The 22,900-nt window shown below is 46.9% G+C and overlaps 2 protein-coding genes across 9 annotated transcripts in view; both read right to left on the bottom strand.

Annotated features, from left to right (window-relative positions):
* Positions 1-11,601, bottom strand: part of ints8 (integrator complex subunit 8) — a 48,341-nt gene extending 36,740 nt beyond the window's left edge. The window contains exons 1-5 of one of the 5 annotated variants that reach the window (XM_054736432.2): positions 11,388-11,601; positions 4,495-4,630; positions 4,244-4,418; positions 2,139-2,279; positions 1,458-1,529 (exon numbers count right to left, since the gene is read on the bottom strand). In XM_054736432.2, coding sequence (XP_054592407.1) covers positions 1,458-1,529; positions 2,139-2,279; positions 4,244-4,418; positions 4,495-4,630; positions 11,388-11,498 — 635 coding nt within the window. In that variant the 5' untranslated portion in view covers positions 11,499-11,601. Of the gene's footprint in view, positions 1-1,457; positions 1,530-2,138; positions 2,280-4,243; positions 4,419-4,494; positions 4,631-10,796; positions 10,984-11,387 lie in introns of those variants that run through there. The other 4 variants (XM_054736431.1, XM_054736433.2, XM_054736434.2 and 1 more) reach the window with 4 other exon arrangements.
* A 6,109-nt stretch (positions 11,602-17,710) lies between these two features.
* LOC107395729 (probable C-mannosyltransferase DPY19L4) overlaps positions 17,711-22,900 on the bottom strand; it is a 50,615-nt gene continuing 45,425 nt past the window's right edge. For 3 of the 4 annotated variants that reach the window (XM_054736436.2, XM_054736438.2, XM_054736439.2), the window contains 6 exons: positions 20,522-20,698; positions 18,970-19,026; positions 18,796-18,878; positions 18,590-18,722; positions 18,113-18,271; positions 17,711-18,023 (listed from right to left, as the gene is read on the bottom strand). In XM_054736436.2, the coding sequence (XP_054592411.1) occupies positions 17,859-18,023; positions 18,113-18,271; positions 18,590-18,722; positions 18,796-18,878; positions 18,970-19,026; positions 20,522-20,698 (774 nt within the window). In that variant the 3' untranslated portion in view covers positions 17,711-17,858. The remainder of the gene's footprint in view (positions 18,024-18,112; positions 18,272-18,589; positions 18,723-18,795; positions 18,879-18,969; positions 19,027-20,521; positions 20,699-22,900) is intronic. The other variant, XM_054736437.2, reaches the window with a different exon arrangement.

Genomic DNA, 22,900 nt, shown 5'->3' with positions numbered 1-22,900 from the left:
TCATGTTTCTTACCAGCTAAACAGTTTTCTTTATAAGTTAATAAAACACCATATTGCCTTGGTTTTTAAAGAAGGTGAAACTACATAAAACCAGCATCAGATGTCCCAGATGGCACAACAGCTCCTACTTGTTAAAATGTTCTAATGTATGTAGCCCTTTCTCTTTGTATACATGGGGAATTCTCTATATTTCCTTCATTCTTATGTAAATAGAAACTATTCATTCAACATGTTGTAAACTTGTAATTTGTTCAATAAAGTTATTTTAAATTTTGCTCCATTTCATCGAAATCGAAGCTGCCCATGGTCTCCATTTATCAACTGATTTTGTTGATTTTATTTTACGTTTCCTTTGGCTGTACAAACACATTTCCCTTTTTTTTTTACTACGGGACCACAACTGCTATTTTCTCTGGACCAATCAAAGTATTCTGAGTTAACGTAACTTTTACAAGCGCGGTGTGATGTCATCGGAAGGACCCTGAACCAGCTCACGTAAAACATGGCGTCTAATATGGCGCCCCATAGCACCCTATGTATTTTAGACCTGATTTTTATGGTTATGGTAACAAAGCACTATTATTTTCTACGGCGGACATCATTTTACTCATTTTCAGCTACATTACAATGAATATCTGCAAGGATTAGGGGAAAACTACACATTGTCACTTTAAACCTCGTGTAGAGCATCTTGTGAAAAAGCTTAAGTCAAAATTGCATTTTTATTTTTAAAATAAGTCACATTTTTCTTTTAATGCAGAAACACGACTTGCTGCTGCAACACCTTTACCTGTGCTGGATCAGGCACACCTTTTCTATCTGAAGGCGTCGGCTAAAGTCTTTGATAGCACGACACCGTGCACCGTGCTGCATGCATGCTGAGGTGAGAGCTCTTTTCTCAGCTAGCAGGGCCTCAGACTCACACACACACACACATGCACACTCATACACACGCACACACACACATGCACACTCATACACACGCACACACACACATGCACACTCATACACACGCACACACACACATGCACACTCATACACACGCACACACACGCACACACATGCACACTCATACACACGCACACACACGCACGCACGCACACACGCACACAAACACATGCACGCACACGCACACACACACGCACGCACACACACACACACGCACACACACATGCACGCACACACACACACGCACACACACGCACGCACACACACACACACACGCACACACACATGCACGCACACACACACACGCACACACACGCACGCACACACACGCACGCACACACACACACACGCACGCACACACACACTGAACGGTGTACTACGTGTTATGTTGCTTGTACATGAGTTTAACTGTGTGAGTATTTTTCTGTCTCGCTGCAGCTGCCTTGACCTGGTTTGGGTTAACTGGTTAAAACCGGTTAACCCAAAGGAGGGAGAGGGTTAGGGTTTACATGTTCATCTGGTGAGGTCCAGGCTTGGTCAGCTTCTCTGGGAAGCTGCTGAGCACGATGGTTCTGATGGCCCTGCAACAGCAAACAAAAGGTTCTGCTCAAACGGGTCCTCTGACTCAGAGCTCCTGTTTCAGCATCAAGAAGAAACCGGCTTCAACCAGTTAGAACCAGTCCAACTGTTCCATACAAAAAGATATGAATCTAAACCAGAACCTGAAGAACTTTAGCACTGATGTTTATGGTAACGGGCCTGTCTCTGTATAGCACCTTCTAGGTTCTACAACCCCCCCGAGGCGCTTCACAACACAATCACCCATTCACCCCCTGGTGGTGATGAGCTACGATGTAGCCACAGCTGCCCTGGGGCGCGCTGACAGAGCTCAGGCTGCTAAGCACTGGCGACACCGGTCCCTCCGACCACCACCAGCAGGAAGGGAGGGGTAAGAGTCTTGCCCAAGGACAGAACAGCAGCATTCTCTGGTTGGAGCCGGAATCGAACCTGCAACCCGCTCTATCTCCTGAGCTACTGCTGTGCCCATAATGTTTAATGTTCTTTCTCCTGGAAAGCACATAGAATCTGTTCCGTTTGAAATGTGGCGATCAGATAAAGCTGCCTTGCTCAAGGCACCGGCAACACCGACGGTTCTGTTCTAGTGTGTGCTTGGGTTGGGTTCTGCTCACCAGCGGTTGTAAATGATGACGGCCATGGCCGTGGTGGGGGGTAAGGTGGCGAGGTCCAGGTCCACGTGCTTCATGCCGGCCGGTACTTTGCTCACACACAGCAGCTCGTTCAGCAGCATGTTCAACACCGGGATGGTCAAGCTGGAGAGGAGGAAGCCTGGTTCAGATACGAGCCACTGCCGAGCCGGCACCGGTGTCGGTTACCAACCGGGTCAACCTGACCTTCTCAGAACTTGGTCCTGAACCTGGAGCTGGGTTGGATCATCTCAGCAGAACATATTACTGCAAAAACCTCTCAGAGCTTTAAAAGGTCCTCAATAGCCAGAGAAGCTGTCCAGGACAAGGACATGAGGACGTCCCACATGTCCAGGACAAGGACATGAAGACATGTCCAGGACAAGGACATGAGGACGTCCCACATGTCCAGGACAAGGACAATAAGACATGTCCAGGACAAGGACATGAGGACGTCCCACATGTCCAGGACAAGGACATGAAGACATGTCCAGGACAAGGACATGAGGACGTCCCACATGTCCAAGACAAGGACATGAAGACATGTCCAGGACAAGGACATGAGGACATGTCCAGGACAAGGACATGAGGACATGTCCAGGACAAGGACATGAGGATGTCCCACATGTCCAAGACAAGGACATGAAGACATGTCCAGGACAAGGACATGAGGACATGTCCAGGACAAGGACATGAGGACATGTCCAGGACAAGGACATGAGGACATGTCCAGGACAAGGACATGAGGACATGTCCAGGACAAGGACATGAGGATGTCCCACATGTCCAAGACAAGGACATGAAGACATGTCCAGGACAAGGACATGAGGATGTCCCACATGTCCAAGACAAGGACATGAAGACATGTCCAGGACAAGGACATGAGGATGTCCCACATGTCCAAGACAAGGACATAAAGACATGTCCAGGACAAGGACATGAGGACGTACCACATGTCCAGGACAAGGACATGAAGACATGTCCAGGACAAGGACATGAGGACGTCCCACATGTCCAAGACAAGGACATGAGGACATGTCCAGGACAAGGACATGAGGACGTCCCACATGTCCAGGACAAGGACATGAAGACATGTCCAGGACAAGGACATGTCCAGGACAAGGACATGAGGACGTCCCACATGTCCAGGACAAGGACATGAAGACATGTCCAGGACAAGGACATGAGGACGTCCCACATGTCCAAGACAAGGACATGAGGACATGTCCAGGACAAGGACATGAGGACGTCCCACATGTCCAGGACAAGGACATGAAGACATGTCCAGGACAAGGACATGAGGACGTCCCACATGTCCAGGACAAGGACATGAAGACATGTCCAGGACAAGGACATGAGGACGTCCCATATGTCCAGGACAAGGACATGAAGACATGTCCAGGACAAGAGGACGTCCCAGGGAGACATCAGGTGCTTTTCTCTTTACCATTTTCCTTTTAAATCTGATGAATTAACAATGATTAAACAGTAATCTGTGGGCCGTCTCCATGTATTCCTGTCTTCTGCGTCCCCCATCCTCGCACCATCTAACGTTGTGTCCCGTTCCCTCTCAGCTTCCTTCTACCCATGTCCTCGTTGTCTCCTCTGGACATGTCCAAACCATCTTACCTTGTCCTATCAGAGCTGTCCTCAATAGTAAATGACCTGCATTAGATAGGCCTTCATGGTGCTTTACAACAGTCAGCCATTCACCCATTCACCCCCTGGTGGTGATGAGCTATGATGTAGCTACAGCTGGGATGCACCAACACAGGCGCCACCGGTACCCCTGACCACCACCAGCAGGCAGGATGGGTTAAGTGTCTTGCCCAAGGACACAACGACAGCATTCTCTGGTGGGAGCTGGGATGGAACCTGCAACCCTTTGAATCCTGGACAACCCGCTCTACCTGCTGCTTTCCCTGAAGTCCCCAACTGTCCTGTCCTCGCCTCTGTGACAGGTGCTGCTGCCTGTCCTCTCCTCTCCTGTCCAGTCCAGGTCCCAGTTGTGACAGGTCCTGACCTCAGTGGGTCTTTAATCTGCTTTAATGAAGGATTATTAAACAGATGGTGAACCAGGACCCCCTCACCCTTTCTCCAGAGAATCCAGATCCCATTCCATGTGAGCAGCAACCTTCAGTGCCAGCAGCTTCAGCGTGCGGTTCCTTCGGTTGTCGGCTGGCGGCTGCACCTGATTCTGCTCGTTGACCGACGGTTTGGACGCCTGCTCCAGGAACTGGACGATCAGCTGCACTGGACTGGGATCTGCCAACGGACACGGACACATCAGCATCCAAACTGATGATGCTAGCTTTACATGAAATGACTGACGAACACAGACCAGCGCCGGTCTTCTGCAGGTGTTTCTCCAGTAGGCTGTTGTCCAGCAGGAACTCAAACCAGGAGATCTGCAGAGGAGTGCTGGGCTGGCTGCTGGTTACCGCAGCAACCCTATCAGCTGCTTCAGCACTCATCGTCTACAGGGGACAGAGACATCAGCGGTAAGAGAATGTTACTCCTGCTCCTCCTCCCTGAACCGTCTACAGGTGGTTCAGAACGCCTGTGCTCGGCTTCTGACCAAGTCCTCCAAACACACCCACATCACCCCGCTTCTCCTCCAGCTTCACTGGCTGCCAGTCAACTTCAGGGTTCATTTCTAGATCCTGGTTCTGGTCTATAGGGCCTTACATGGACAAGCACCATCTTACATTGGTGATCTTCTTAGTCCCTACACCCCCAGCAGGTCCCTGAGGTCCAGTGATCAAAGCCTACTGGTTGTGCAGCACCAGGCTAAAGGTCAAAGGTGACAGATCATCTGCTGCTGTGGCCCCCAGACTCTGGACCCCTCTCCCCCTGAGCCTGAGATCAGTGGACTCAGTGGTCTCCTTTAAACTCACCTGTTGGAGGGACCTTCTTCACCTCCCTGCTCTTATTCCGCCTTTCCTGGGATCCACTGATTACCGCTTTCCTGTTCATTTTCTCTCCCTTTCCTTTATGAACTAGACTTTATTTTGTCTCATTTTTATATTTTGAAATTTTTATTTTAAATCTTTTTAATCTTGAGAGGCGCTGTATAAAAGATTGTTTCTGTTATTTTACTGAGGAGAGGGGGACCTCCAGGACCAAACCCAGAAAAAACCAGAGCTTCTGTCCAGGAAAAGGAAATACAGAAGCTTTTATTTTGTAAACTATCATCTTTAATATTGACAGGAACAAACAACAACCTTGCTGGTGAAGGTTCTCCTTCATCCAGGTCATGCTGATCCAAAAGCGTTCAAATCAGGGCAACTGGACTTCTTTGGTTTCTTGAAGACATTTCACTTCTCATCCGAGGAGGTCTGTCTACTCTAACTGGAACATGGGAGAGTCAAGCTTATAAGCTGTAGCTGTTACTTATTAAACGAGCTGAAACTACTCTGAATACCCCTCCTCTCTAACCCTGATGAGTCAATCAATCAAAGCTTTATTTATAAAGCACCTTCCACGAACCTGTTGGGAAGCCCAAGGTGCTGAACACGGTACATGAGAAATGTGAAACATGATGAATAAATCGAAAATAAAAGCAATTCAAACAATGCAAAAGAGGTGAAACATTAAAGTAGAAGACAAACGGGTAAAACAAGGGATAAAGAGACCAATGAAAGCAGGGAAATAAAATCAACATACAAGAGGGCCTGACTCAAACACGTTCAGGGAACGCCAAGCGGAGAAGGTGGGTTTTTAGGCGACTCTTAAAGGCCGGCAGAGATGGGGACAGCCTAACTGAGGGTGGAAACTGGTTCCAGAGTGACGGTGCTAGGACTGAGAAAGCCGGGTCCGCGCGAGTACGACACCTAGAACAAGGGACAGCGAGCAGGCCTTGGTCAGAGGAGCGCAGAGCGCGTGATGGGGAGTGTCTGTTCAGGAGCGTGGCTAGATAGGGGGGGACCACCACCCTGGAAGAAATTGTATCAAACCAAATCAACTTTATATAACACTTTTCATACAAAAAAATGCTAACTCTAAGTGCTTCACAGATTAATTGTAAACAAAGACGAGGAGTCTGAAGTGTGAACGATAGCAAACCGGAAGCCAGTGCAGGGAGGCCAGAACCGGACTGATGTGGTCCCGTTTCCTGGTCCCAGTCAGGAACCTGGCTGTGCTGTTCTGCACAACCTGTAGGCGACGCAGTGATGACTGACACAACCCTGCATATAGAGAGTTGCAGTAATCAAGCCTAGAAATTACAAAGGCATGCAGTACCCGCTCCAGGTGGGCTCTCGACAGCATGGGCATGATTTTAGCAAGGCGTCTCAGGTGAAAGAAACTGGACCGGATCACAGAGTTGGTGTGAGCATCAAATTAAAGTCCAGCGTCAATTTTCACCCCCAAACTGGTCACAACTGGTTTTGAGTATGGAGAAAGAGGCCCAAGATCAACATAACGACCCCCAGCCCTGCTGTTGGGGTGAAAAACAATGAGCTCTGTCTTTCCCTCATTCAGATGTAGAACGTTGGCCATTAGCCAAGACTTCACCTCATTAACACAGGACACAAAGGACTGAATAGAGTGACCTTTCTCCTGACACAATGGAGAGTAAATCTGGCAATCGTCAGCATACAGATGGAATGATAGGCCATGTTTACGAAAGATTGACCCCAGAGGTAGCAGATAAATGTCAAACAAAAGAGGTCCAAGGATCGATCCCTGCGGGACCCCCCAGCGGAGTCCCTCCCAAGAAGAAAAAACATCACCCAGTTTAACACAGAATGTCCTGTTGTGGAGATACGATCTAAACCAGTCCAGAGCTGACCCTTTGATCCCAACCCATCGTTCCAAGCGATCGAGTAGAATCGCGTGGTCGACTGTGTCGAAGGCTGCTGTCAGGTCTAAAAGCAGAAGCACCACAGATGTTCCGTGATCTAGTGATAGATAGATGTCATTTAGGACCCTCAGTAGAGCCGACTCTGTGCTATGGCCAGACCTGAACCCTGATTGGACAACCTCAAACAGATCAGAGTCAGCTAAATGTGAGACCAGCTGCTGATAAACGACTTTCTCAAGCAGTTTAGATGTAAAGGGCAGGGTAGAGATAGGCCTGTAATTTTCTATCACAGAGACATCAGCACCAGGTTTCTTCAGGGTCGGCCGAATAACTGCTGCTTTCAAAGCAGCTGGGACCACACCTGTGCTGAGGCTCCCATTGATAATCTGACCAAGTGAAGGGCCAAGGCACGGAAAGGCAGCCTTCCAGAGACGAGGCGGCAGAACGTCAAGTGGAGAGCCAGATGGCTTCTGCCTCGCAACTAGCTTACTCAGCTCAGAGTATGAAACTGTATTGAGGGAGCTCAGGGTGGGTGGTGATGGAGGAACTGGAACAGGGTCAATAGAGTTACCAGAAATGACTGCTCTAATGCCCGACACTTTATCAACAAAGAATCCGTGAAAAGCTTCAGAGTTTCCAGCAGCTGTAGGGGACATGGAGCTAGGCTCCTGATACACCAGAACTGAGTTTAGCGTTTTGAAGAGAATCTTAGGATTATTGGAGTTTGTTTCAATGATGTCTGCAAAATAGGCCATTCTGGCAGCCCTCACAGCATCCTGATAAGCAACCAGAGATGCTCTGAACAACTCACGCAAGACCTGTAGGCCATCCTTTTTCCACTTTCTCTCAGAGGATCTACACGCCCGCCTGCAAGCCCGTGTGACATCAGAGAGCCAAGGCTCCCTCCTAGGCCGAGACTTGCAAAGCTTGAGAGGTGCAACCACGTCCAGGACCTGATTACAAAGTACATCAAAGTGTTGTGAATAGTGATCAACGTTAGATGGATCTGGGTTAAAGGTCTCTAACCTTACAGACATACAGTCCACAAACTTTGAAATAGTTTCTGCATCCAGGGCTCTGAACCTAGTAGCTGGAGCTTCACACACAGGGACGGGACATGGCAGCGCAACATCACAGAGTATTGGAGAGTGGTCAGAGAACACAGGAGGCAAAGTCACCAGGTTCATGATGGGGAGACCATAAGAGATAACCAGGTCCAGGGTGTGACCCCTGGCATGAGTTGGGGATGATACCCATTGAGTTAGATTGAATGAATCTAGCAAATTAAAAAAACCTTTAGCAAGCACATTATCAGGACAGCAGATATGGATGTTAAAATCACCAAAAAATAGGACATAATCATATTTTAGGATGCAGTCTGCCACAGGATCACAGAAATCATTAAGGAAGTTAGAGTCAGTCTTTGGAGGCCGATAAATCAGCAAAACGAGCAGGCGGGGGGAGATGCACAGCTCAAATAAGCACAGTTAGAGGGAAGAAAATGACATGGTGGCTGTAAGCTGTTTACAAGGAAAGCTGGATTTAAAAACAACAACCAGCCCTCCACCTCTGCCCGGCGATCTAGGGATATTAAAACAGGAGCACCGTCTCCTCCAACTCAGAGCCCGTGACCGAGCGCAGATTCTCCCAGCAAACCCCACTCTGGCGAGGTCCTCGAGACGATTGGCCGTGGCACCGTGCCAGCTCACCCTCAAAGCCGGCCAAGTTCACAAGGCAGGACGCAGAGTAAACCATCAGACGTCTCGGAACCACTGGGTCACAAGCTGGGCCGAATCGGACCAGCCACTTATTCAGGGATCCAGGAAGTCCAGCCCGACGTCTCACGCGCCGGCTACCTCGCTTTCCCTGTCTTCTACGATGCTTCCTTCTGTAGCTGGGGCGGACAGAAGGCCGACACATCATGGCCGGGGGGGAGAGAGCACACGGGCAGTCCAAACAACAACGCCATCCGTGAGGTTCCCAGTGCGCAGCGCCCGCTCCATCACCAGGAGGACGAAGTCTCATCAGCGCAGCTCGATCATGAGTCACCAGAGAAGCCACACCGTTCAGAAAAAGCATCAGAGACAACAAAAGTACATAAAAGCCAATAAAACGCAAGGTTCCATTGCGTAAAGAGGACGAGCAGCTCGCTGCATGCACCCGCGCGAGCGCCATCGGAACCCTCAAGAACCTAGTCGAGTCGAGTTGATTAGACTGAAACTGATTAGGAATGAGAATTAAAGCTGCATTATAGGTACTGGAAAAGTGAAATCTAAGCCCCGCCCCCATTTAAAGTGTTTTTTTTAAAGTACCTGGGTGTTGCCCTCAACAGCAAACTGAACTGGTCCAACAACACAGATGCTGTATAAGAAGGGCCACAGCCACCTCCTGAGGAGGCTGAGGTCCTTCGGAGTTAATTCTGCTGCTAAAATCCTGTCGTCTCTCTGTGGTTGGCTCTGTGATCCACTCTAGAGGCTGACCGATACGGGGTTTTTAAGGCTGACGCCGATGCAGATTTTTAAAGAAATTTGTTGCAGATGGCCGATATCTAAAGCCGATTATTAAGGCCGGTATATACGTTTTAGCAGCACATTGATTGTGAAAGACAACTGAACAAACTGTGTGCAATTTAAATGAAATAAGTCAATAAATATCTTAGTATTTATTCAACTTCAAATATAAATCAAACTCTAAACATTAAATAAACAGTGTGTCGGGGTCTTTCGGGTCCTTTCTTCATTCTAGTAGTGGCGGCAGACGGCTACACAGGTGCCTATTTTATTTATTTTTTATTGGCTTGTAAAATAATTTCGGCCAATGGCTGATATACTATATCAGCCCTCTAATTCACTCTGCTGGTCTGTCGGGGGGCAGGCGGCTCTGACTGACACAGGAAGACACTGAACAAGCTAGTTCACAAAGCTAGCTCGGTTCTGAGCTGCTAACTGGACTCAGTTGAGGAGATGTGTGAAAGGAGGATGCTGGGGAAGATGACCTCCATCTTAAAGCCCCTCCCACCCACTGCATCCCACTGTGGAGACCATGGACAGCTCCTTCAGAGGCAGACGGAGACATCCCAGATGTAAACCAGAACGCTACCGTAGGTCCTCCATCCCCTCTGCAGTACGAGTGTAGACCTCCTCAGTTTAACTGGTACTGGCGTCATCCTGGTACACAATACCACCAATGCAGTACTCAGTATGTGTTCAATACTCGTGCAGTACCAGATGTACATAGTATGTACCTTATGCTACCTAGTTCTAGAACCCAAGTTTTTCATTGTTATTTGTGGTTTTTAGAGGTCGAAGGTTACAACGCCAGCGTGCTGCCTGTGTGTACGCGTGTACCTGTTATTAGTCTTCTTCTCTAAGTGTTGGTGCTGCGGTCACCAGTGGATCTGCCCACTGTGGACCAGTAGTCTGTTCTAGTCTGCTCTAAGCTGGACTCTCCCATGTTGCAGTCAGAATGGACTAAACTCCTCAGATGAGAAGCAAAACGTCTTCAAGAAACCAAAAAAGTCCAGTTGCCTTCATTTGAGTCATTTTGGAAACACGTTTTTAAAGCTTGAATAAAAAATTTCCATTAAACTGATAAATCAGAATCTTCTGCTGCTGGACCGATCTAAAACGAGCAGATAAACCGGAAGCTGCTGGTGATCATTTATCATTTCCTACCGGGTTGGTTAACAGCTGGCTTTAACCTCAGTCGTTCTTCTCTTCCCATGTGGCCTAACCGATGCAAACGCCGCCAGTCTTTGGCTTTGAGGGGTAGGGCTTTTATTTTGATAACCTCGCTGCTTATTTAGAACTTGTTTTAGCCTGATCCGCTCAGTAACTCACCTTAGAATACCCGGATGGAAAGTCAAATTGGAAAAAGCTAATTTAATAATCACAAAAATCCTGACAAAGTTCTGCTCCTCACATTTGGAACGATTCTCACACAACCCATTCTGCGCCGGCGGGTCGCCATTCTGAATCCGGTTCCGCTCTGTCGCCAAGGAGCAACCCAGTGCGCCTGCGCGGCATTTAGGCACGTTTGTGTTGCGTTCAGGAAACGAGAGAAAGCTTGGAGACAGCAGCTCTTTTTGTTGTTTCCTCTTTCGTGGATAAAATGACGAAATATTTGAGCTCAAAGAATTACTTCTATTACTGCAACAAAGATGAAAAATATTTAACAATTTGTGTTTATCAACAAACACTTGAATTCTTTAAAAAGTAAAATTGTAAAAATACCATTTACTTAAAAAAACAATAAACAATGTTAATTGCATTTAGAAATGTGATTAAAACCTGCATGCTGGTTAAAATGGATAAAAATAAGTTTAGATATTTAAGATGAAGCCTTTTGAGAGAAGATTTTAGTGAAGACAAGAGAAAATGTTCTCTTTGGAACTCAGCTGACTAGAAAGAGGTGTGTTCATGAACACATACCACCATACCATACCATCCATCCATCTTCTGAACCCGCTTGTCCACGTAGGGGGGGATGCTATCTCCAGCAGTCAACGGGCGGGGTACACCCTGGACAGAGAGCCAGTCCATTGCAGGGCAACACAGAGACACACAGGACAAACAACCATGCACACACACACACCTAAGGACAATTTAGACAGACCAATCAACCTAACAGTCATGTTTTTGGACTGTGGGAGGAAGCCGGAGTACCCGGAGAGAACCCACGCATGCACAGGGAGAACATGCTAACTCCATGCAGAAAGATCCCAGGCCGGGAAGCGAACCCAGGACCTCCTTGCTGCAAGGCAACAGCTCATACCATACCATAGTTTATTTATAAAGCACGTTTAAAACGCAGCATGGGAGCTGCCCAAAGTGCTGCACAGGCTATAACATAACGCGACCATTCTAAGAAACTAAAACAGAGGATAAAAATACCAGTCAAAAGCAGATAAAACATGATGAATACTAAGAACACATTAAAACACTGACACAATAAAACAAGTCACTGTCTAAAAGCCAAATCGTAAAAGTGGGTCTTTAAACGAGATTTAAGAACCACCAGTGATGGAGCCTGCCGAACTCCAATGGGCAACGAGTTCCACAGCTTTGGGGCAGCATGCACAAATGCTCGTTCACCCCACGATTTTTATCGCATCCGTGGCGTACACAGCAGCAAAAGGTCAGCCGACCTCAACGTGCGCGTGGGTACATATGGAGTGAGAAGGGCAGAGAGGTAGGGAGGTGCCAGGTCATTGAGTGCTTTAAAAACAAAAGTCAGTAACTTAAACTGTACTCTGAAAATGACAGGGAGCCAGTGAAGACTTGCCAGGACAGGGGTAATGTGGCTACGTCGGTGTGCATTCATCAAGAACCTGGCAGCAGCATTCTGGACGACCTGCAGCCGATTCAGGGCAGAGACCGGAACACCAACGAGGAGGGCGTTTGCGTAGTCCAGGCGAGAGGTAATGAATGCATGAATGACTGACTCCAAATGCCTCCGTTTCAGGATTCGTCTGAGGTGAGTAAGGCGGCGAAGCTGATAAAAGCAAGACCTCACTACGGAGTTTATCTGTGGGGCCATTGTGAGTCCAGCATCCAGCTTGACCCCGAGACTCGTCACACACTGTTTGGGGTTGAGGGTTAAAAGGTCACAAACAGGGTGAGAGCCATGGTGGTTGCGGGGGTCAAAAACAATAAACTCAGACTTCTTTTCATTTAACTTTAAGAAGTTGGATGCCAGCCAGCCCTTCACGTCATCTAAACATGCAGTAGGGCTGCACAATATATCGCAAATATATCGTTATCGCGATATCAGCACGCACAATATGCATATCGCAAAGAGCGGATAAATATTGCAATAATTGGTCAGCTCAAATGTTTGCTACACAATGCATTCTGTCAAACGGAAGCATGATGTTTTTAAACAACTCTAATAGAGCTCTTCACCCATTTGGCCAATCGGGTGGGTTCTCATGGGTTAGAGGCCCGCCCCCGAGGCGGACGACACTTAGGGTGTTTCTCATTGCCAAGGTGCCTGGCCTTGCGAGGCGATGTCTTGTGAGGCCAGGCGCCTTGCTTACGAGGACACTGTCCTTCCTTGTTCAAAGAAAACGGTTAAATGGAACAGACTTGCATCACGTGACCGCGGCTTCCAAGGCGGTCACGTAACGTCACGTGACACGGGAGATAACGTTATATTTTATATGTATTAGTTTCAGTATAAATATATAACGAGCCTTTTACTTTTTAAATCGTGTATGTTTATTAAATTAAATATATAAGTGAGTTGCTACCCGCTAGCCACCGAAGCTGCAACTACTAAGCTACTAACCAACCTTTGGATCCAAAAAAAAAACATATTAAATTAGCTGACTTACTTTTAAACTTGAAATTTGTCCCCGAAGTAGCTGCCGGCTTCTGATCCGCCGTCCTTTAGAAAATACAGGATGTGGTGTATTGTGGGTCATTTTTGACCAAGGCTAGGCTACAAGACACCTCCCGTGTATCCTCGCTCAGCTAGCTAAACGGCTAACAAATGAACACGCCTCGGTAGAACATGAACATTCGAACATGTCTTAGCGGCTCCCGATGACGTATCTCCTAGGCAACCGGGCCGGGGCCAAGACATCAAGGCGAGGTTCCTTGACATTGAGAAACACCCTTAATTTTGATGGTTAGCAAGCACCTGAGTTAGCTTTGTTGCTCTTTCTGCTGATTCTGCTTTTCCCGGGATCCACGGATTTCCTTTTCTTCATTTTCTTTTTCCTTTTCCTCACATCTTTAGCTTTTCTCATTTTTACAATAATTTTTTTCATTTTTTTATTTCTTTGTCTTTGATCGCTTTTGTTCCTGAGTTAAGTTTTTATTTATCGCGAGTAATATCGTCATCGCAGTATTAATCACTGTTATCGCATATGGCAGGTTTTCCTAATTTTGTGCAGCCCTAACATGCAGCCAATCGCGAGCCCACATTCTTCTCATCCATTTCCACGTATAGCTGACAGTCATCTGCGTAGATGTGATAGCTCAGGCCATGCTGATTCAGGATGTTGCCCAGAGGCAGAAGGTAGATATAAAACAGCAATGGCCCAAGAACGGGACCTTGTGGCACCCCTCAAGGCAGTAGAAGACAGGAGGATGCACAGTCACCAATCTGTACAGAGATGGTACGGTTCGATAGGTAGGAGCGGAGCCATTTATGTGCCACCCCATCACCCCAACCCAAGACCCAAGCCGATCCAGTAAAATATGGTGATCGACCGTATCAAAAGCCGCTGAAAGGTCCAGCTGGAGCAGCAGTACCCTAGACCCAGAGTCAGATGTCACCAGAATGTCATTTAGCACCCTAACCAAAGCAGACTCAGTGCTATGGTTTGGTCTAAAGGCGGACTGAAACACATCCAACAACGAGTTGTTGTTCATATGAGCAGAGATCTGACCATGCACAATTTTCTCAAGGACCTTTGAGAGAAACGGGACTTTCGATATAGGGCGGAGGTTCTCATAAGTGGAGGGATCCTGACCAGGTTTTTTCAATATCGGCTTAACAACCGCATCTTTAAAAACCTTAGGGAACACTCCAGTGCTGAGGCTAATGTTAAAAATGTTCATGAGTGCCGGGCTCAGTGCAGACACCGAGTCACGCACCAATTTAGCCGGGAGGCAGTCCACCGAAGAGCCAGCTGGCTTCAAGGAGCTAATCAGTTTCATCAAGTCAGCTGAACTGGAGCAAAGTCTGAGAAGGCAGGTGGGTCCGGCGGTTCTACATGGATAGTGTGTATTTGAGGCTGGAGGCTAAGTCTAATACCAAGGATCTTGTTAAGGAAAAAGCTCTGTAGCTCTGTGCACAAAGCAACAGTGGGATTCAGGCCTAGTCCACACGTAGCCGTTTTTTTTTTAAAAACGAATATCCGCCCCTCCAAAAACTTGCATCCACACCACCGCGTTTTAAAAACAAACTCTGTCCACACGTACCCGGATAAATACGTTGTTAAGGACATGCCAGACCTGTAGGCGGCAGTACTTCCCCTGTTCTTAACCTCGCCCTTCGTCTGTGGTCTTCCGCAAGGAGCAGTAATTCCGCTTGCAAAAACAAACTAGCAAAAAGCGCTTGGACAATTGATGGATCGGGTAGTGACAGGGCGCAGCTCTGAAGGCTTCCATGCTGTCGGCTAGTGTAAACACAGGTCGCACACGTGATGTCAGCATTTTTTGTCGCGGAAAGTGACGCTGCGGACCTTAAAACTCCGGTTTTGTCTGTCCACACGCAGACACCCAAAACGGAGAAAAAGCAGATCTTCACTTTGGCCGGAGTTTTTAAAAAGATCCGTTTTCGTGTGAAAAAACTCCGTTTTCGTGTGGATGACAGGCCAAAACGCAGATCCCCGGCTACGTGTGGACAGGGCCTTAGACCATCAGACTCATTTAACAGCAGCAGGGAGTTAACTGTGCTGTACAGCCTGGACTGGTCTCCATGATGCTGTGAAATGATAGCAGAAAAGTAGTTGTTACGAGCAGATCTAACCAAGTGGTGCTCGCTGCAGAACCACAAAGGCGGAGCTGCACCAGAAGGTGGAGCTGCACCAGAGTCAGCCCCGCCCATTCCAGAATCAGCCCCGCCCATTCCATCAGAGTCAGTCTAATTCCTTGCAGTTGTCAGACTTGATAGCATTCTGGAACCAAAGAGGGTGTTATAGCTAAAAAATGCAAGATTGAGGACGGAGTTGAGAAGTTAATTGAAGAGTTTTTGTAAAAGTTCCATATAATTAAAAATCTAACTTTTGGAACTTTTAATCATGTTATATTGTCATTTCCTCATAAGAAACACGCCAAAGCCATTTTTAGCCTCATTCATGCATTTTCCTCCCATCGCAGCTTCAATTTGGTCTCCTCCCCGAAGCGGGTCTGGTCTTGGTTCTCAAATCTGGATATTCTGTGAATTTTCTGACAAATTATTTCTGAAATGACTTCTACTGAGACACCGCCAAAACATACAACCCATCTCAGAGACACACTGGGCAGCACAATTAGATGTAACGCGGCATGAGTTACAACAGATGTGGTGGTGTAGTGGTTAAGGAATTGTGTTGACAATCAGTTTTGTGCGGGTTCGCCTCCCATTAGTGAAAGTTTTAGGTAGTGTGCAACCTTTTTTCTTCATTTCTAGCTACACTTGCCAGTACTATGTTTAAAACAATTTACTGGTATACCGTTTAACATATAATGACTAATGTGTTTTTTTATTTATTTATTCGTTTATTTAGCCAGTGTGAGTCCATTTGTGAGCAGAGTTTCAACTAAAATGCTGTTTAGGAACGACCAAATTCAAAGAACTTTTAGAGACAAAAATTTTGCTGAAAATAAACATTACAACTAAAATATAAACAAATTAAATGTTTCAGCTGGCTAAATAGATTGCTGACAACCCCACCGAGAATCGAACCAGCATCAGCTGAGGGGAAAGCAAAATTTACCCCATACGATCTCGCCACTCGACTACATAAGCCCATCCGAAAATCTGACATGCTGTTATTCACCACTTTTGTTAGAGCGGCTGTGGGCAGATATTCGCTAAAAGAAACCTTTTCATTTCGAGATATATTCAGTCTTTGTCATGTAGCAAGTCATATTTATCTTGTTTAATTGGAGCATAGAACATAGCATTAACGACTGTAAACTAGTAACAGCCGTAATTCATGTGGGTCAGGTCAGTTTGCGATAAAGTTGAAAACAAAAACGGAAGTCAGTGGGTTAGGCTGAGTTTGCGTGAATGGGCGGGGCTGACTCTGGTGCAGCTCCACCTTTGTGGTTCTGCAGCGAGCACCCTCTCGATCTAACTGCTCTCTGGTAGCGTGAAAGTCATCAACCAGGAGCAGCCGAGAGCATGAAAGTCTGTCTCTCCTCCACCTCCGCTCCAGTACCCTGCACTGTCGCCTGAGGCTACGGGTGTAATCATTCAGCCAAGAGTCGGATGTTGTCTGTTTCTGCCTCGGTCTCAGAGGGGCAACAGCGTCCAGAGCAGCAGAGCAGGTCACACTGAACCGATGCAGAAGGCCATCTACATCCATGCAGGAAACCGACAAGGGCGGAGCGAGGGCATCCGTGTCCAAAACCGACAGAAAGTTGGAAGTCGTACTCGGAGATAAGCGCCTGGAGTAACGAGCAGACCGTCGCCGGGCTGGAGGAAGGAGACGCGAGATGCTGAACGTGATCACAGCATGGTCGGAAAACGCCACAGGATCCACAGATAAATCATGCACATCCCGTCCAACAGATAAAACCGAATCCAGGGTGTGAGTCAGCATGTGTGGGAACATTTACCAACTGCTGTAGTCCAAATGTTACCAGATCCACTAATGGATGATCTCACGCATACACACACGTAAAATAATTCAACTGTTACCTTTACTTCTGAACAAGGCAGCAAATCAAGTTTCAAATAAGGATGTAAGTTCAACTGGATCAGAAAGCCCAGCTGGGGTTAGGGTTAAAGGTGTGGCCTGTTTCAGGAACTAGCACGATGCAACATCCGTGGAGGGCTTAACACGACCGTTTCCACACCTTTAAGGGTCAGGTGGGGGTTAACCGGTTCAAACCCTAAACGCCACTCTGGACTTTTTCTTCTCTGAACTGGGAATCCAGCGTCGGTCCAAAGCTCCTCCTGATGTTCGGTCCTTAACAGAAGACTGAGGTGCATTCAGGTGGGTGTTCTGATCCAGGTGAGATGTTCCAGTGTCAGTGCAGATTCTGGTGTATCAGGACCGGATGTCTTGTTCCTGCTGATGGCTCAGCACACACCCAGAAGGTTCTGGTCAACAGGTCAACCAAGCCGAGCCTTTAACCCACACGATCAACACTAACGAGGTTTGTTAAGCTACAGCAGCCAATCAGAACCTGGTGCTACAGGTCTGGATTTGTCTGGAGCGCCCTGGAAACCTCCTGCTGTCAGAACTGGAAGGAGAGGACAGAGTTGACTTTGTAGACGTGATACGAGCGGTTCCAGAAGACCCGGGTGAAGTAGTTGGTGTAAGGAGAGTAGTCCATCTTTATCTCCTGGCAGAACCGACCATGTTTGGACAGTGAGAACATCTCTCCATTACTGTGGATGACCTGAGCGGCACAAACCATGGAGACAGAGATTAGGGTTATGCTTTTTAGACTGGACACCATCTCCTGAAAGTGGTGGCTTTAAAACCCACGTGTCTGTTGGAGATGTCTAGGAGATCTTTGACTCTACAGCCATTTTGTGTCCAGACTTCATTACAGATGGACTCCTCGATGATCACATAGCTGGTTTTCTGAGCCGTCAGACGTTTGTAGACATCCTCTGCAGACCTCATGGCATATACCTGGTAGGTCTAGGAGGACACACGTTTTTTGAAGTTCAGACATTTTTCTGACAAGAAAAACTCAACAGGTTCAAAACAGCGAGTGTGAGTGGCCGCCAGCAGGTGTCATGTTCACGTCATTCATCATAGATGTGGTTGGTAAGCCGGAGGTGATGATGACGTTGGTATTCTGCTTGGCTCGGCGCGTAGCGGCACCTCCACCGAGTATGTAAGAAACTTGTATCATGGGGACGGAGTAACGAGGGGTCACGTTTCTTACATACTCCCGTGGAGGCCCTTCAGTTCGGAGGGAGATGACCTGGAGTACAACAGAATCCTCCAACTCACATCTTCGGTTCTCCTCAACAAGTCCACGTCTGTGAAGATAGGTAAACTGGTAACAACCGAGCCAGAACAGAGTTTTATGGTTCCCAACAGCTGAGGGCTGCCAGCAAACACTGCTGCTGCAGGAGCCCGGGACCTGCAGAAAAAACCCATGTTACTTCAACAGGAGACCACGTCCTCAGTCTTGGATCCAGCGAACCAAGTCAGACCTGATCCAGTTGATCAGCTCCACCAGGTCTGGCTCACAGAACTCCTGCAGGTCCACCAGCTCAGATAAAACACGAGGGTAGAACTGAAACACAAATCAGACGGTCGGAGAGTTCTGGAGAACGTTTACAATAAAATGAGGTTCTGTAGAACGTTGGCAAGAAGGAACGTCTTACCTCTCTCCACAAACTGAAGCAGATGATGGTTGGAACAGCCGTGCTCAAAATCAGAGACTAGAAAACAAAAGATTAGATTTATTTACTGCAAAAACATAAAAAACAAACCAGATCGAGTGTTGCTCTAAAGCCCAGTGAGAACCGACCAGAACGGGTCGTGAACACGCTTTCCTGCACATTCCAGCTTAAACATGCACCTCAGTTACCTCCTCCTAAAGCCAGCCTGACACCTTTAAGCAAATCCCCACGGATACGGTTTCAACAAAGAGCCTTTATGGTGCTAATATGTGAAAATACAAACACGTGGCCTCGTCGACAGCTAAGAACACTGCAGCCACGGTGAAAGAGGCGACAACACCGCTAGCCAAACGCCTGAGTTGGCTTCCACAGCTAAAATGGACGGTTGACCAGTGATAACCAAGGACCCTACAAACTGTTGATCATTCAGGCCAATTTCATTACGTAATACCGACTTGCACATCCTATCCACGGCCTTAGCCAAAAGAGTTAGTAGGATTATCACACGTTACAACCAGATCAAACAGGGAAGTGTGGGAAGGCACCATGGGGACAGCGTCCGCAGGCTGTTGAACAGGCGCTAGGTCCTTGTACACTAAACAAGAAGAAACAAAGATTCTGTCCCTGGATGCACAAAAAGCATTTGACAGAGTTTCCTGGCAGTACTTGGGCCACACACTTGAAAGATTAAAATGTGGACCAGGTTTTACTAAATGGACACTGGTTCTTTACTCTAAACCACTGGCGGCTGTGTGGGTAAATGGAACAATATAGAGCTCCGCGAGTTGACGTCACTTCTCCCGGCATGCAACAGTTCAAATCGAAACGGCGCCATATTGGCAGGCAGAAGCCCGCAGCTGGACTATTTGTTATTGTCAGAAAACTCAATCAGACAGGAAATATGGTAGATTCCTGTTGTGCACAAGGATGCAGAACAGACGCGGACGACATAAGGAATGAGCCTTCTACAGGATTCCCCAAGATCCGGAGCGCCGCAAACGTTGGATCATTGTAATAAAACGCGCTAGTGACCGGGCTAAAATGAAGCTGTGGGACCCCGAGAGTAAAGGTTTTCGCTTATGCAGCGACCGCTTCATATCAGGTACTTAAACCAACGTTTCCTCAACTGTGTGTGGTATTTATTTTAAATGCTTTTATTACGATTCTTAGTGGGCTTCCTAAACTTATTTTGGCGTGGCTTTTTCTGTCTTATTACTCACAGCAACAAGTAAACATCACGTAAAACGTTGCCTCGTGAGTTCTGCGTGCTGCCGTTTACGTGTTTTATGATCTCAGCAATTAACCGGCTAAGCTGTATTTAATTTTTAAGCAATGGTTGATCCATTGTCAGATCACACATAAAAAGCACTTTGGATTGCTATTATCTGTCTCACCGAGACGGATCTCAGACAGATCCTGAGACGCTCCTGCCTGACATTTTTATTTTATTCACGGAAAAAAATCAGACTAGTGATTTCTCTTGGCGTTCAGTTTATACATTCAAACAGCACAGCACTCTATTTAAACTACTTACATGTAAATCTGTTATTTGTCCATCCATTTTCCATCCGCGTATCCGGAGTCGGGTTACGGGGGCAGTAGCGTTGAGAGGCCCAGACTTCCCTCTCCCCAGCCGCCGGAGCCAGCTCCTCCGGGTAAATCCCAAGGGGTTTCCCAGCCAGGTCCGGTAAGAAGTCCGCTCCAACAGCTTCTGGCATTTTTAAAAAGTATCCCAGGGACACGGTAAGGGTCGGAGATGTTTAGTCTATTTAATTTCTGACTATATAAAACGATTTCTTCGGTTTTAAAGTGTGAAGTAAACTCCGACGAGGTAAAATCCAAGCTGATCCCGTTCACGTTCATGTTTACATCCGTGTTTGTTTAGCTTCTTTTACCTGCCAATATGGCGTCTACTAACTGAGAGTCACGTGGGGTCCGGAGCTCTATAAGCCAGATTTCCACTGGACCGTGGATGAAGGCAGGGACGCCCATTGTCCCCCCGCTGTTCGATTTAAGTATTGAGCCTTTCGCGCAGCTGATTAGACATACACACCAAATTCAGGGCCTTTCAACCAATAGATAGCAGCATAAACTGTCCATATATGCAGACAATATACTTGTATACATTTCAGATCCTGCAGTTAGGTCACCTCTTTTCAAGGAAATTATCAGCAAATATGGCTACCTTTCTGGATATGAAGTTAACACGGATAAAGCATTAGCCATGGCTATCGGAGGAAACATTCAAGGACCAACGTGGTTTTAAATGCCCAAATGAGGGGATCAAGTACTTAGGAATTCAGATTCCGTACTCATGAAGTAAATTATGAAGGTACAGTGTCAAATATTGAACAGGAACTGGGCGATGGGCGGTCCTACGTCTGTCTTTACTGGGACGAGTTGAGAGTATTCGCACGAATGTTCTACCTAGACTTTTGTACCTTTTTCAGACGCTGCCTGTAAACATTTCCATCTCCACATTTGACAGTCTAGACAGACTCTTCTCCAAACGTATATGGCCAGGCAAACGTCCAAGCATCAGGTTTCAAACTGAAGGCGGGATTGGCGGTTCCAGATATGAAATATTATTTCTGGTCATGCAGCTCAGACGAGACCCCTGACCGTGTGGATGTGGGATCTGTCTGAAACTCAGTGGCTTAACACCGAGAAGACGACATGCGAAGGATCACAGGAATCCCTGTTTTTGCTGACATTTCACTTAACAAGGTGTGCATGAGGGAATGGACAAGGATTACACTGAAGATGTGGCTTGGATCCAAAGGAAATCTCAGTTCTATCAAGCTTACCTCCCTGCAGGTTTGCTCCTACTCTGAAGACTCTGGCCTCAAAACGGTCAAATAAGGGGATTCGTCATGTTATGAAGAACGGACCCCTGGGATCTTCTGAACAGTTAAAAGTTGTGTTTCAGCTTCCTTCTCCTGATGTTTTCACATTTCTGCAACTAAGACGTTTTTTGACAAGACAAAGAATGGAAGAAAGTTCCGGAGCCCTCAGCCACCGAGGACATATTCCTCTAATACATCAGCCACTCCTTCTCAAAGCTGATCAGTAGTTTTATAGCACATTCATGAGTTTTACTACAAGTACTACAGTGTTTCCCCTAGGAATTTTTCCAGCCGTGGCGGGGACTCCCCCGCTGCCGCCGGGCCCGGCGGGAGTGAGAACTGCCTAAACACAGCATGACATCTTCTGCCGTCTCTTTCTTGTTTACGCTGCAGCGTCTTCTATCCAGGCGTCACGCAGCACTGAGCTACGGTCTCAGCATCTAGAACCAGGTGAGTTACTTGTTAGGCTATTTGTAATCAGCAGTAGAAACGGGCTTCTTCAAATTAAACGGCTTATCACATGTATCGATATGCAAAATTAATTTATTTAAGTCCACACCAGACACGTGTTTTTGGCACAATCAGTGCAGCATTGATTTAGCATTGAGAATATTAAATAATCTCAACACACACATCTGAAATTGTCTCCTTAAGATGTTATTGTCAGTTAGGCTGTACATTTGTAAAAAAAGGATGGACGTTAGTTTTTGTGACATAGTGAGTCATCTTCAGGGTATAAAGGTTTATGTCCTGAAGAAGGTCGTACAGAAACGCGTCGGCGTTTCCTTGTTTAATAAATGAAATCCTCAGAGTGCCTCAGATCACCGGATCTTCTTCCTCATGTTCTACGGTGTATTTGATGCTGAAGAGCACCTGAGAGTGAGACATAAGTTTTTTCAAATATTCCCCACTTCCACCTGTTTTTGATCATTTCATTCATGTTTTCATAGAACAGATAAAAAAAGATCAATAAAATAAAAAACGTTAAAAATAATGAAAAGCATCACTGCACACGACCGAGGAATCCTGAATGTGAAAGTAGCGCTGTTCTTAATTCATGCATCAGA

This window comes from Nothobranchius furzeri, chromosome 19 (assembly GCF_043380555.1).
Source record: "Nothobranchius furzeri strain GRZ-AD chromosome 19, NfurGRZ-RIMD1, whole genome shotgun sequence".
Taxonomy (NCBI): Eukaryota; Metazoa; Chordata; class Actinopteri; order Cyprinodontiformes; family Nothobranchiidae; genus Nothobranchius; species Nothobranchius furzeri.
Note: the sequence above shows the minus strand (reverse complement) of the source record. Positions and strands in the feature narration are given on the sequence as shown.